The sequence below is a fragment of the Vanellus vanellus genome, assembly GCF_965231255.1.
Source record: "Vanellus vanellus genome assembly, chromosome: 7".
Taxonomy (NCBI): domain Eukaryota; kingdom Metazoa; phylum Chordata; class Aves; order Charadriiformes; family Charadriidae; genus Vanellus; species Vanellus vanellus.
In genome coordinates this window covers 36,458,869-36,473,887 of record NC_138912.1, presented here as the reverse complement: position 1 = coordinate 36,473,887, position 15,019 = coordinate 36,458,869, and the positions used below count along the sequence as shown (strand labels likewise).

Genomic DNA, 15,019 nt, shown 5'->3' with positions numbered 1-15,019 from the left:
TGCTTCCTGCTAGCGCAGTTCTATAGCAGAAGTGGGTAAACATCTTGCAGGGACTGCAGAGGAGTGTGCACATGGGCTCCCTTCAGAGCTGTGCATGTGAGTCATGTCTGCGTGCTACTGAGACATGGAACAGTGCTTCTGACAGTACTTACAACATAACGTAAGCAAACTGAAAAGGCTTAGTAAGAGTTTATTCTAATCACTGCTATAGCAATTTTACAAGTTACTTGGCACAATAATTGATACAAATATTTCAAATGGAAACAAGGTATTGTGCAGTATTTTAGTAGTTCTCCTTTATTCAGAGTTTCGGATTTGGTGCCAAGTAAAGATTTTTTTTTGTGTAGTTGATATGTAACTTTTTAGAACGAATTTGGACTTCTACTGGGAAACAGTAAGTGGATATTAAAACTGACAAACTTTAATCCTTCCTCTGCAAACACCTGCTTCATGAACGTGAATAGAAACTCAGCTTGTCAAACTTACCCTGAATGTTTGTTACCCAATTTGAAAATGATGCTGAATTGTCTTTTAAATCTGAAAGTTACAACAAAAATAGCTGACTTCTAACTTGTGATTTTTTTTAAAAACAGCCTTATATAAGCTTTCATATGTAATGTACAAACACCTACTATAATTTATTTATTTAATTTTTTAACAAGCTCGAACACTGGTCGTGAGGATTGTAACCTCCTCCTGCCTGGTTTTTCTTTCCTCTAGAGTTCACCAGCAATACTGTTGAATGTTCTAATGTGAAGTCAATGCATTGAGATAACTTTACTTGCTCAGCCTAAAGAAGCTCAATATCTTTACAAACGAGTGACTGTTGTCTTTTGAATGTATTTCTGCTAACTGAAGATAACTTTGTCGCTGACTGCGTGTCACCAGTGGCTCTATTTAGCTGTGCCTTCCTTCTTTCTTCCCCACAGAGTTCTGCTTGCCATAGGGATTGTGTGAATATTCCTTAATCCATGTTAGGCGAAGTCAGCCTGGCTAGTTTAGTGGCTGGTGAAGATAGTCTGAGCTAATCTGCATGCTCTTGCCTGAACTGGAGAGCGCTTGCATGACCTCTTCCACTGGCAGAGCGGTAGAGTCTGTAATTGGCCTGAACTGGCGTGGTAACCTCTTTAATCAGACCAGCTGTTTTTTTTAAAAATGAACTGATGTCTGCTGTGTGTGTTACTTTATTTTGGAAACTGAGTGCCTGTCATGTTGCAGATACAGTTAGCTACTGTTTTGAAATTGACTTAGGCGATGCTAGGCTGTGTTTACAGTGCGTATGACGTTGATGATACACAGGCGTTTTCAGTGGTGTGCCATTCTTAGGCAGGAATAGCATTTGTGTGGTTGAAAACTGGGCATGAAATGTCCAAGCGGTCTCTCTTATTTAAGGGGACTGTTGAAAATTCCAGCCTTAATGACAGGCCCTGATGATATTTCTCCACTTTACTGTTGCTGAAATGAAAATGTTAAGACTTCTGATTACAAATCGTAAGCATGAAAACAATCTTTGAGTTTTTCCAAATGTATTTAATGGTATTGATGCAGGCTACGGGGGAAAAAAATCACAGGTATTTTAGTGTTTGCTTTTCAGAGGTGTGCACTGTATATCTAGAAAAATTACTCTTTAGGATCTGTTTCTACAGTATTTTGCATTATAAAGAGGACATTGTGTAGCTCATTGCAAAATCAGTAGCTTTAGTCTTTAATTTGCCCTGCCTTGTTTTGCAGGCTTTTTTGTTAATAATGAATAGGTGACTTTAATTTGCTGTGGTAGAATGTTTTCCTCTTACATAATGTCTACACGTGTAGTCATTTGACAGTAATCTATTTGACCTTAATGTTAATTGAGTTTCTGCACTCATTTTCTGATGGCAAGATTAGAAAGAACCATTATGATCAAGCTGCAGTTTTTGTGCACTTCTGTATGTTGGTCCACATACAGTTGTTGTGTGGTTACTTTGGGGTGTCAAATTTAACTTACTTTTCCTAGAATAGCATACTTTAAATTTTAAATAAAGGATGTTTTGGTAGACTTCTGGGCTCACTTCTGTGTCATTTCAATTGATATCTTGCTACTAAGTATAACTGTCTTGAACGACTCTAGCTTGTTAGTAACTTTTGGTTTTAAACAATTTTTTTTTACTTTTTTTAGAGCACGTTGGTGCACTGGATGCCCAAAATATTGTAGCTGTGTCATGTGGAGAAGCCCACACTCTTGCATTAAATGACAAAGGTCAGGTATATGCTTGGGGTCTGGCTACTGATGGACAGCTTGGCTTGCCAGGAACAGAGGAATGCATCAGAGTGCCCAGGTTAAAAATAATTAGTATATAATAAGTTATTGTAAAAGTACTTAAATCACATTGGTTAAGCTATTCTGCTGTTATAATTAAAAACATGCATTAGAAAGTGTACTTTAGCTGTGACACTTGCATGCTGCAGACAGTTTCCTTTCTCAAAAAGTCAGCTTACGTGAGAAATGTGTTATGGGTTTGCTTGGTTTAGGTTGGTGGGATTTTTTTTCCTTTCTTTTTTTCTCTTTCCTTTTCTTCTTTTTTCCGTTTTTTAATAGTCATCTACTAAGAACGAGAGTTATGTAGGAAAAGTAGGATGGGTATTTTAAGAATGTGAATGGGGGATTGATAACTGCCATTTAAGAGAAGTTAAAGAGAAATTAAAATGTTAAACTTTCAAAACGAGTTGTGGGAGTATATTTGAAGAAGGTACGTTTGCTATCTGATCTTTGTACTTCAGTTTTCACCCTGAAGTTTTTTTAGCTGTGATCAAATAATAGTTACAAAAATGAATGCTAGCCAGATTCACTTGCTGGTTTTCAGAATGCTGTAAGCTTTGCAGCTAGCTGAAGTCCACATTTTTACTGTGATGAATAGGTTCACTGAAATCAGTGGAACTGTCTGTAGCAGTAAGTTTGTATGTTTGCAAGCCTGAGGTTTCCTTTTCTAAGTTTGTTTTCTACATGGGAAAAAGACACATGAAAGTAACAATTCCTTGAAACATTAGTAATTTATAAGTTTATCTTGGCGGTTTGTGACATATGAATAAATATGAAAGATATAAATAACTAATGTAAAGGTTTTTTAGTTCTGTAGCAAATTTAAAAGCCCGCAGGCTGCCTAGAAACTCCTTTTTCTCATCAAAAGTTGAAAGCATACTAGATTTAAAGCACGTTTGCAACTTGTTTATAATATTGTGTAGTACTTAATAGATCTGTAAACTGAAGTTTTGATTGAAGTTAATGAAAAGAGGTGAAGAACTGGGTGTTCAGATTTTAACAGAAAGTAATTCAGGCTTTATATCTAATACTGGTATGAAGAAGATTGTAAAACCTTTTTTCTTTTGGAAATTAGAACGTAAGAACAATTTTCTTCTTGCATCCTGTATTTATTTCTTCCATTCAGCTGTGTGACATCTCCTCCCTAGCACATGAACCTCCCTAGTTCTTCATTATGGTCTGTTACTGACTTTAATTTGAAAATAAAACGGAACTTGTCCTTGACAGTGTTAGAAAAGAAGCAACTTTGTCTTAAGACTTTACTAAATAGGTTCTAATTAAAGTTAAGATATTTATATTAGTTTCATATACACTTCAGTGAAAATGATTCACTTTTTGTATATTACCCTTTGGCGTGACTTTATATTTCATACCATGACTTAGTAGCTTAATTCTTTCTCTGTTTTCTTACCCCAATAGGAATATTAAAAGCTTATCAGAGATCCAAATTGTTCAAGTTGCTTGTGGTTATTATCACTCGCTAGCGCTCTCAAAAGGTAAGCCAAATTCTTCTGAAGGTTTGTGTAATTTCTTAGCAGGTAATTCTAAAGGTTTCAACATTTATTTTGCCTTTATTTAAAAAGGAAACTTTTTTTAAAACATGCTGCCACTTAGCACAGGTGGGATTTCAGTTTGATAGGGGAAATGTAATTCAATGATTAAAGTGAATTTAAAAAATAAATGTACAAACAAGTGTTGTGTTGTTCTGCTTTTTTGCTTTTTATTATCTTGCTTTCATGTAACTTCCTCCTTAAATTCATTTTTGTTTCTCTCCTTTTTTTGGTCCCATTTCTCTTTCATCCTGCTAGCATGCCACTTTGTCACTCATTTGTTTTATCCTGTAGCTTCAAGTTACTGAGGCTTGGAGGCAAAGACTTCCTTGTCTGCATTTCTATTGCGAAGCCTCTGGTTTGTTGGTGCTTCTATAATTAAGATGTAATGTCACATTATAACCCACCTTTTGAAAGGTTTAAACATCTGTCTTCAGAATTTTGCTGGGGCTAGTTAGTATAGTTGTCCAGAAATGAATGTGAATTTAATTTCCTGCTTGTTTTGTTTTGTTGTGACAAAGGAGAGTTGTTGCCAAAACTGCCATTTGGGAGAAGTGGCTGCTGGATGGGGATAATGGAAACTTAGAAATTCAAAACAAAAATTCCAGAAAGCTTGTAAAATTTGACAGTGTTTCTTGACTACGTGTGGTTAAAATATAAATAAAATAAGCTGCGGGGAGGGAGGTGTTAATTGTACGCAATGATTTTTTTTTTTTTTTTCTTTTTCTTTGAATAGGATAGTTTATACTGACTCTATGTGCCTTGATTCTGTGCATGACTTTTCATGGGCTCATATTGAGTGTTTTCTGTGCCATTATGAGTTCCACGCATCTTAACCCTTATAACCTAGTGAGATTCCTTTCTTTTTAGGACAGGCAGACAGACTGTGTATAACCTTTGCCTGGGTTAAGATCAGCAGTAGAATGTGGGAGTATCAGAATTGTGCTGCTAAGTGTTCTATTGGTCAAAGATGCAAGAATGTAATAGGAATTTGTAATTTAAAATTCACTCAGTGTTTTAAATAGTTACAAGCTTCAAATACAGCATCGCTATCCTATTGCCAGTTCATGGATTTGCAGCTCTATGTTTCTGTTCTTCGCATGCATTGTAGGGTGGGTTTTTTGTTGTTGTTTTTTTTTTTTTTTTTTTTTTCTGGTTGTAAGAGAACCCGTAGAAATACTTGCAGTGCAGCAAGTGACTGTAAAAATAGAGCCACACAGGGAGGAAAACGGGATGAACTTAGTTGAATCGGGCATTTTGAGAGGAGACTTTGTAGTATTTTTAGATCTGTATATGGGATATTGTTCATGTGTTTATAAATGATTGGCATCGGATTTATTTGGTGATGGGAAGATTGTTTTGTATAAAACTGTGGTTTGGGGTGGTTTGGTTTTTTTTTTTTTGTCTGGTTGGTTTTGATTTTGTTTGGGTTTTATTGTTGTTTGAATAAATAAATAAAATATGAGAGACCTGTACTCCAGGGGATGGGTTTTGGTGTTTCCCATCTTGATAAAACTGTTATTGGAAAGATGGAGGTAGGAGAGACATAGGAAACATTACTGTTTGAAGGTAACATTACTGTCCGAAAAGTATCGCATCAGCAAAAGCAAAAATCTTTGTGGTTAGGTGTTGATCTTTAGAATAGTAAATATCTTGGCAAAACGTTGGTTATTCAGTAGAACGTTTTCTTTCGGAGGCAATTTTAGCATAAATAGCCTTTGATTTGTGAATCTTCAAAATGTTTTTTTTCTTTGTAGGGCATCAAATGACGTTATAAGCTTTGTGCTTCATTGATCATATAATTAATACAATATTTGAAAATTTAAAGTATATGTCACTTAAATTGTATGTGAAAACTATTTGTATGTGAAAACTGTTTGTTTGTTGTTTTTTTTTTTTCCTTTAAACAGCAAGTGAAGTGTTTTCCTGGGGACAAAATAAATATGGCCAGCTGGGCTTAGGTTACGAGTATAAAAAACAGAACTCCCCACATGTGATTAAATCTCTGCTGGGAATCCCTTTTGCACAGATTGCAGCAGGAGGAGCTCATAGTTTTGTACTAACTCTTTCTGGAGCCATTTTTGGATGGGGACGCAACAAATTTGGGCAGCTGGGTCTTAACGATGATAATGGTAAGTAAACATTACTTCAGTAAAATTTCGTACTGAACATCTTGGTTTGTGAATCTAAAGACAGCAGTATTGCTAGAAAAGGAACAGATGGAACAAACCTCTGTTGAATATTGTCAGAGCATGCTGATGTCACGTGAGATTGCAAAAGGGAGTTTTTTCCTCAGCTGTTGTGTAGTGAAAATTCTGACAGTGTTATGTTGAAATTCTAGCCTGCTTGACTTGTTTTCTTTCCCTGTTCTAGATTTTTCTGTCACTTAAACTTTCTGAATGGGATTGAAGTAAGATACTGTGCAGTAGTTAGCTTGAACTGAATTTTACATTGATGAAATTGCTTGACAAAACCAGTAATCTGTCAAAACTATTCAGTTGTCTTTAGTAGACACTTTTATGTGTTTTACCGACATGTGGATATCTGCCTTTCTCAGGCCACTTTTGATAATCGTTCACGATTTTCAGCTAACCATTTCCAAAATTTCCTCTACTAGGATGTTGATACTCATTAATGATTTAAAGCAAGAGGTTAGGTTAGAAAAAAATTGTTTCTTTATTAGTTGTATTAATGTTACATGCACACTATCCCCATGCTAGTTTCATGAATTCAAATTTTCTGACTGGTTCATTGTTCTCGACACCATTTAAAATAAGCAAAATGTGTTGTAGTTAAAATACATATCCAAATTAATGCTTTAAATCTGGTCGCACTCATGTAATAATAAAAGTACACGTACTTTTCAAAAATCAATTTTTCATGGGAGACTTCAGTTGTTTCTACATATTCTTTGGAATATGTGTGACCCCAGTTTTTTATATAGCATCACTTCTGAGTAAAATCCCTTTTTAATGTCTTGATAGGGCTTCTTCCAGGCATCTTAGCGTGCCTGGCAAATTTTAAGATGTTGGCATTAACATTTCAAAAAACCTGCCTCTGTGCAACTGGATAACAAAGTTGATTTGCTCTGGTCCCGGAGGGAAGTTAGTTGTGCTTCCTAATTATTCAGTGTTCCATTCTATTATACATTTAGTAATATTGAACTGTGACCAACTGATACCAACTTATAGGAACACTTTAAAACCATGAAGCGCATGAACAGCTCAAAACAGCCGTCACTTGTTTTCTTTTCTCATGGCCAATGGCAGGTCTAACGTACTGTTCCATATTTCATGATTTACAAATTGACATAGGCTCTTATGCAAGTGAAAATGAGACTATTTGCTACAAAGTATTTCAGTATAGCAGTCTCTCTCTTTTTCTGTAATAACACTTGCATCTCAAGGATACGTAAACTCAGTCACAATGATTGCATTACGCTAACAAATTTAAAATGCTTTTTTGACTGGAACCAAATTAGGCTCAATGGGCAAAACTATTTGATTTCTGGTTTTTATTTTCAAAATAAGCCATCTGCTGCTGTATTAAACCTTTCAGACAGGTATGTTCCTACGCTGCTAAAGTCACTGAGAACTCAGAAGGTTGTTCATATATGTTGTGGAGAAGATCATACTGCTGCCCTTACAAAGGTACAATACTTAAAGATATGTTTATGCTTTGATATGTTTAATATTTTCATGAGAAGATGCAAACTGAATAGGAAATAATAAACAAAATTCTGCATGGAATTTCTTCAAAGTTTATTGGGTGGAGTTGAGGAAACACTGGAAGAATGGTTAAATATTTGAAAAAAACTTACTAAATGCAAGATATCTTTCAGTGGTTTTAAATTTTTGTCAGATTTGGTGAAATTGAGCATACAAAATAGCATTTTTGATACGGCAGTGCATGTTACATTGTTAAAATTATGCAGATATTGAAATATACATTAGTGTATCCTAAAGAGATTAGCTGTTTCCTGACTGTAATGCCTCTAGCATTGCTGTTATCACTGATCAGACCAAGTTAATTTTGAATTTAAAATAAATGCTCGGGGAGATTGGGGTGTGTGGTTGTTTTAAAGTTTTCTTAGTGAATTACTGTTTGCTGTTGTGGTGGGTTGACCCTGGCTGGACACCAGGTACCCACCAAAGCCGCTTTGTCACTGCCCTCCCCAGCTGGACAGGGGAGAGAAAGTACAACAAAAGGCTTGTGAGTGGAGATAAGGGCAGGGAGAGAGGGCTTGCCAATTACCGTCACGGGCTAATCAGACTTGACTTGGGGAAATTAGCGTAGCTTATTACCAATCAAATCAGAATAGGGTAATGAGAAATAAACCCAAATCTTAAAAACACCTTCTCCCCCCCTCTCTCCCTTCTTAGGCTCAACTTTACTCCTGATTTTTCTCTACCTCCTGCCCCTGAGCGACGCAAGGGGATGGTGAATGTGGGCTGTGGTCAGTTCATCACACACTGTCTCTGCCACTCCTTCCTCCTCAGGGGGAGGACTCCTCACACTGCCCCTCTGCTCCCGAGTGGGGTCCCTCCCACGGGAGGCAGTCCTCCATGAACATCTCCAACATGAGTCCTTCCCATGGGCTGCAGTTTTTCATTAACTGCTCCAGCATGGTTCCCTTCTGCTGGGTGCAGTCCTTCAGGAACAGACTGTCCCCCACAGGGTCACAAGTCCTGCCAGCAAACCTGCTCCAGCGTGGGCTCCTCTCTGTGGGACCACAGGTCCTGCCAGGAGCCTGCTCCGGCTTGGGCTTCCCACAGGGTCACATCCTCCTTTGGGCATCCACCTGCTCTGGCGTGGGGGACCTCCACAGGCTGCAGGTGGATATCTGATCTGCTGTGGTCTGTCCATGGGCTGCAGGGGGACAGCCTGCCTCACCATGGTCTTCATCATGGGCTGCAGGGGAACCTCTGCTCCAGCGCCTGGAGCACCTCCTCCTCCTCCTCCTCCTCCTTCAGTGACCTTGGTGTCAGCATAGTTGTTTCCCTCACGTATTCTCACTCCTCTCTCCCTCTGCTGTTGCGCAGCAGCTATGTACATACTATTGGCAAACCAACAGAAGAAATGGAAAATTTGCGTAATCCACTAGTAAGTGTAATAGTGTGAGGTTCTATGAAAAGTTGGTCATTTATTTCAATGCTGATTTGGGAAAAAGGCATGTATTCTGTGTCAGTGCAGCACGTTCGTACAGAGATGTAGAACTGATTAAAATAGAGAGCCGAAACATGTCAAATTGGCTTATACATAACCGTTGGCTAAATGCATTATTTGGAGTCTTGTTTTTAAACTTATTTGGAAACTTTTAGGAGCAACATAGAATGTATACTGCTGGTGCTCTTTCCTCTACTCATTTTAGTGATGAATAGTGTATTTCATGCATCAAGTAGTGATAAGTACATTTATTTTGTGGTGGGTAAACCAACACATACATGTCTTACTTTAAATGATTGACTCCTGTACTTTTCTTTCTGTGTTTTGACAGTTGCATTAGACATCAACATTTAGGTATAAATCAGTATGTATTAACATTTTGATGTTTCCTGTAGTTCATCACTCTCAATAAAATGTATTGATTTATAAACAGAATATTTTGAGCTTACTGCTGGTAGCAATAGAAAACAATTCTGGCTGATCAAGATTTGGGCAAGTGACAAAATATGCATTTTATGACTGAATCTGTTGAATTCAGAATGTTGTTGTAGAAGGCATTAGAATTTTGCAAGTAACTATTTTTAATGTTTTATTCCCAAAGTAAACCCAGATCTCTTTTTCTTACTTTTGAAAAAGGTGTGGGTTTTTTTAATGTGTTAATTTGAATTTTTACACTGTAGCAAGTTAAAAGTTGTTTTGAAGAATATGATCTGCCTAAATCTGGTCATGCTTTTGTCAATTATACACATTTAATTTTCTACAGTGAAAGAAAAAGACTGTTCACAGACAATTGCTTTTTGTCCTAAAATATTCTCTCGCTTTAACTGAAAAAGATGTGGCAACTTTGTAATCCTGAAGTTGATAGTGATGTATTGTTCGAGGTCAGGGAAATAGAGAATGTAAAGAAAACAGTAATCTGTAACTTGCACTCCAAAGTTTTTTCCCCTTTTTAATATGTAGAAGTTAACTTCAAACTTGCTTTAAAGCTGATGGACTTGGCTAAGATACTGAATTTACCGTAAATGTTTTGACAAATTATTTATGCTACCCATTTGTATAGCTGCATTTTCCCTTGCGCGATAGGCCTTGCAGAACAAGGGGTCTTGTTTTATATCTTTTGTAGACAGTACTGTGTGTATGTGTGAGCATTCTTCAAGTCCTTCTGAAATTCAGAAAAAACCCGTCACAGGTTGTTATCCTGATTCAGTGGATGAGGCTGTTGGTTTTTCTTAGTGGACACTGCCATGTTAATGATGATTTCCAGCAGAGGTCCAGTCTGATGCAGGGTAGAATTGAAAGAAAGAGCTTTACAATTTCAAAGCAATTGAAAATGGAAGGTTTCAAAGTTGTTGTAAGGTAAGTTGTATAACTTCTGAAAGTGTTTCTGATTTAACATTCTTTCATTAAAGGTTTTTTGGTTAATTTCTTGATTAAATTCATCAAAAACACTTTAAAAAAAATTACTTGCCTTACGACAGTGTTGAAATTCTCTGGTTTCTTAAGTTTTCAAATAATAAAGCTGACTATTTCAGTCATACTCCGCATTACCTGCCTGAGGAGGGCAACTTCCTATTCGGTAATTGCTTTAAAACTTATATTCAGAATTTAAAAGCCAAAGCATACTTTTTTTAATAGTGTGAGTTTATTTACTGTTGTAGTTCATCAAGAAAACTGGAAAAGAGGAAAAACGAGGATTAGTATCTATTAATGAGACAAGTTAGTGGTGGGACTGTTGTATATTAGTATGGAAATTACAAGGACGTGATTTAACACGAATAAGGTAATACTTGATAGCCGTGCCACGCTTTCATAACTGAAGTTATCTGGTGACCCTTCTGTGTCTCAGGGCCCTCTGGTGCACGTATATTTTCTCTCCTTTTCCTACAATTCCAAAATCAGCAGATAACGGAAATAGGCATTTAATAAATTTCCTTAAGTGTCTTGTTCTGAGATATACTGTCATTTTAATGCAAACAATTTATTTGTTCAGGAAGGTGGGGTTTTTACATTTGGAGCTGGAGGCTATGGTCAGTTGGGTCATAACTCTACCAGCCATGAGATAAACCCAAGGAAAGTTTTTGAACTTATGGGAAGTGTTGTCACACAGATCACTTGTGGCAGGTAAGGTCTATTCTGTGCTAGCACTGTGAATCTTATAAATAACTTGCCTTGTGTAAAACTCGTATACATTGCAATATGAAGTGTTTTTTACCGACCCTTTGTGGTTAGGGAAGGCAAGATGGTCTCTAACAAAAGATACTTATAGACCTTACTGGGATTTTAAAAACATTCGAAAGAAGAACTAAAGGAAGTTATACTATTTGAGAGGCTCTGATTTTTCTAAACCAAAAGTGTGAATAATCAGTGTGAAGGTGTTGTTTATTGCTGTCACTTTATCATTTTCTATTAAAAACAAGTGCATTCGGGGAGGTACATGAGCATCACTGAGGGTAAATGTAAAATTTGGAAACGTAACTTGTTTTGTGAAATATCTGTAGTACTGTATGGCACTCCAGGTCCCAATGGGTTTTTATTGTATGTATTGTGTACATACATATTGTATATATGTATAATAGCACCCAAGAAATTGGAAATGTGAAAATGCTCTTGTCCAAAGAATTGCATTCTAAGACGACAAAATGAGGGAAGCCACATAATTTTTTAAGAGATGGGCACACTTTCTTATTTGTGTGAAAGAATACGTAAATGTAAAGCTATCTTTCTAGCAGTTTGGTTGACATTGGGTAGACCCGTTCCCTTTTGTTCAATACTGTTTTTTCCCAGGCTCATGATAGGAGAGAGGGCATCTAGAGTCAAGAAGGACGGGAGGGGAAAAGAGAAGTGGGCATTCTGGTAGAAACTTCAAATTTCTGAATATCTAGAGATATGCTCTAAAGGTCAGACTGTGGCTATCTATGCAGGGGTTCAAGGCAGAACCTGGCAGCTCCCTTCCGTGAACTTTTCCATGAAAATGGAGCATTGCCTACTGGAGTATAAATGGAATATTGCCAGCGGCAGTGCTTTGCCAATAGAGGAGTGGGGTGTTGAATACTACAGAACCTTTAACGTACTGTTGAACACAATTCTTAGGCTGGCCTGCACAAAGCACGTTATAACGCTTAGGTTTTTGTTACTGAATTTTGTTTGCCCTAGGCAGCACACTACTGCATTTGTTCCTTCATCTGGAAGAATTTATTCTTTTGGACTTGGAGGTAATGGACAATTAGGCACGGGCACAACCAGTAATAGGAAAAGTCCCTTCACAGTAAAAGGAAACTGGCTTCCTTACAGTACTCAATGCCCGAAAACCACAGGTAAGCAATATCTGGCATATTTACTTCTTGGATTCCTGTTCCTTCATAGTGTCTGATAAATCTTGAGATTTAAACTGAATATGGGCTATAATCACTTTCTTCCAGACAGTTTATTTTCATTGTGATGTGTTCCCTAAAGTGCGTTTCTGCTGTAGGAAATTTGTGCTTACTTGTGCTGTTGGGTTAGGTCCTTCATTAGCAACAGAGCTAAAACTTAGAGCTGTGTTTACCTTAGTTAAAGGTAGTCGTAACTGTTGTATTGCAAAGATCTGCTTCAGCGAGGTTACCCAGCGAAGGAACCTTTTTCTGATTGAGTGTTGATTGCAGTGTCTTAATCATTTCTCAAATTCACATTTTCACAGTTGCCTGTTTTTTATTCCTGTTGCAGACAGTGAGGAGTGTTACTGCGTAAAGAGAATTTTCTCTGGTGGGGACCAAAGTTTTGCACACTACTTTTATGCACAGGTAACAGATTAAATATACTTTGGTTCCAAAGTCTGCTAAAGTTAAACTTTGGTTTTTTTTCTGATGCATTTTAAAAGATTTTCATACTGAAGGTGCATGACTACATTCTAAAGTTCATTAGAGCAGTGTGGAAGCACAAGACACTGAGTCAATTTAGCAATTGGAGGACTTGGATCCAGTTACTGAGTGTTGGCTGTCAGTAAGCTCTTGAGGCTTTTTGGCATAAGCCTTTTTTTTCTGAATGATGGATGTGTGCACTTCTTTTCCTTTCATAAAGGAAAAAGCGATTGAATATTTGAGCTCTTCACCCCTGTCCAGCCCTCCTCAGTAACTCCTGACTGCAGCTTTGCTGTCTTCTGCTCTGTAGCCATTTTAGCATACCACAAAGATGAGGAAACAAAAACGGAGCTTTTTGCTAAAAATGATAAGCGGTGACATCATTTGTTATGTGATAGAGTTTTATGCAGGTCTTAAGACTTAAGTTTTAAAAGGATGAGAACTGATTCGTTTAAATTCTAGTATAGGAAAAAAAAAGTCTAGAAGGACTTTACAGTAAAAATGGCAACGGGGGGAGTATGATGGAAAGGAAATGCTATTGGGGGACGGGTTGGGAGGAGAAACAAGATGAAGATATATGACTGGTTTTGTACAGGGACTATTTCCAATACAGCCCAGCAGATAGTAGACCATAGGGATTAATGAAGCATCAAGAGTTGAATATGTGGGGTGAAAATAATTTGGACAGGAAACAAAACAGATTTTAGTGGGAAATATGTTTATTATCAAGAAAAACTGAGTACAGGTCGGGCTTGCAGCAACCCTTTGTTCCCACAGCCTGTTCTGGTTCTACAGAGTCAACAATTTTTATAGGGTTGTTTTTTTGGCAATTCTGATTGAGTTGTAGTAACTATTGCTGTATTTGACAGAGGCCTGTTTCACAGGTGCAGACTGGAAAAATGACTGATAACAGGCTCAAAACTTCTCTGTTAAAACTCCTTTCTTAGAAACCTTATCATGTGCAATTTTCTAATCGCTGAAGTAGCTTCTGACTGACTAATTGAGGTGAACTGAAGACTGTATGAATGCAGTTATTGTGGCTTGCTCTGTACAAAAAGTACGAGCAACAGATGAACTTTAATGCTGCAAAAGTATCCCTTTTAGTACTCCTTAGTTTAGTAATTTGTATTAAATTCTTTCAAAGTCATGCGAGTATTGTACCCCTGGGACTTGTGTGTCCTGAGTAGTTAGGGGGTCTCAGCCAAAATCTGTTTGTTTTCTCAAGTTATTTTTTGGGCAGCTCAGTTCCCTCAGTTGTATCATTGAGGGTTGAAATGAGTCCTCTGCTGGACACAAGGGGAACTGCAAGAGGGTTTGCTGATCCTGTAGGATGGGATCAGAAGTACTGATTTTTGGCAACAGCTAGTCATCGTTATACTGGGTCGGCTGTGTTGTCAGACTGCACTCTCAGGAGATGTGTTTCCTTTTACTAGTTCAGCCTTATTTTCAGTACTATTTGCCATCTCTTTTTGAACCAGTGCTCCCCCTCAAAACAGTGGTTTTGGTTCTGTTCCTCTTTACTATTAGAAATCTTACTGGAATTAATTCGGTATGAGCAGCACATCAAAATGCAGCTCATCTGACGATGCAGTAAAAGCATGATTCGTTCTCAGAGGAGTCTGATGGAAGTGTGGTGGGAGAGCAGCTGTCCAAAAAATTGAATGGGTTTTTTCTGTATGCTCGCAGCCTGGCAGTGAGCTCACTGGCTCGTGGTGACTAGGGAGAAGAGATGCTTGCTACTCTTGTGTAAAGCTTGTTTAGTGTTCATCTGCTAGAAAAGTACTTGTATGTTTAGCGAGCTTACCACGAAGTAAGCTGTGGTGTGAATTAACACGCTTATCTGGATGGTTTTAGTGTATGCTCTGCTTTCATAGTGAATGCAGAACTGCTAGAATATGGTCAATTTATCTTTGGGGTTTTTTTCACAGTAATGATCTGGGTAGGCAAATTGTCAGTCAAAGAAGAGATAGAGCTCAACCACAGGACTGATATTTCTGGAAATCAATTTTGTGTGCCTGATTCTTTATGCTCCCTTTAAAATTTAGAGCATGGTGCCACCAGATGATTTTAGGTATCCTGACTTTTTGAAGCAGATCTGGACTGTGAATGAAACATTTATTCAAAGATTGCTGACTTTCCCATCTGGAAGACTTCCCGTGGAGATAGCTAAG

The 15,019-nt window shown here is 37.5% G+C and overlaps 1 protein-coding gene across 1 annotated transcript in view; it reads left to right on the top strand.

The window, feature by feature from the left end:
- The window catches only part of HERC4 (HECT and RLD domain containing E3 ubiquitin protein ligase 4), a 36,783-nt gene that overhangs the window by 3,993 nt on the left and 17,771 nt on the right, over positions 1-15,019 (top strand). Inside the window, exons 4-11 of the mRNA XM_082486481.1 lie at positions 2,156-2,315; positions 3,716-3,792; positions 5,757-5,978; positions 7,405-7,496; positions 11,003-11,133; positions 12,166-12,326; positions 12,715-12,791; positions 14,894-15,018. Coding sequence (XP_082342607.1) covers positions 2,156-2,315; positions 3,716-3,792; positions 5,757-5,978; positions 7,405-7,496; positions 11,003-11,133; positions 12,166-12,326; positions 12,715-12,791; positions 14,894-15,018 — 1,045 coding nt within the window. The remainder of the gene's footprint in view (positions 1-2,155; positions 2,316-3,715; positions 3,793-5,756; positions 5,979-7,404; positions 7,497-11,002; positions 11,134-12,165; positions 12,327-12,714; positions 12,792-14,893; position 15,019) is intronic.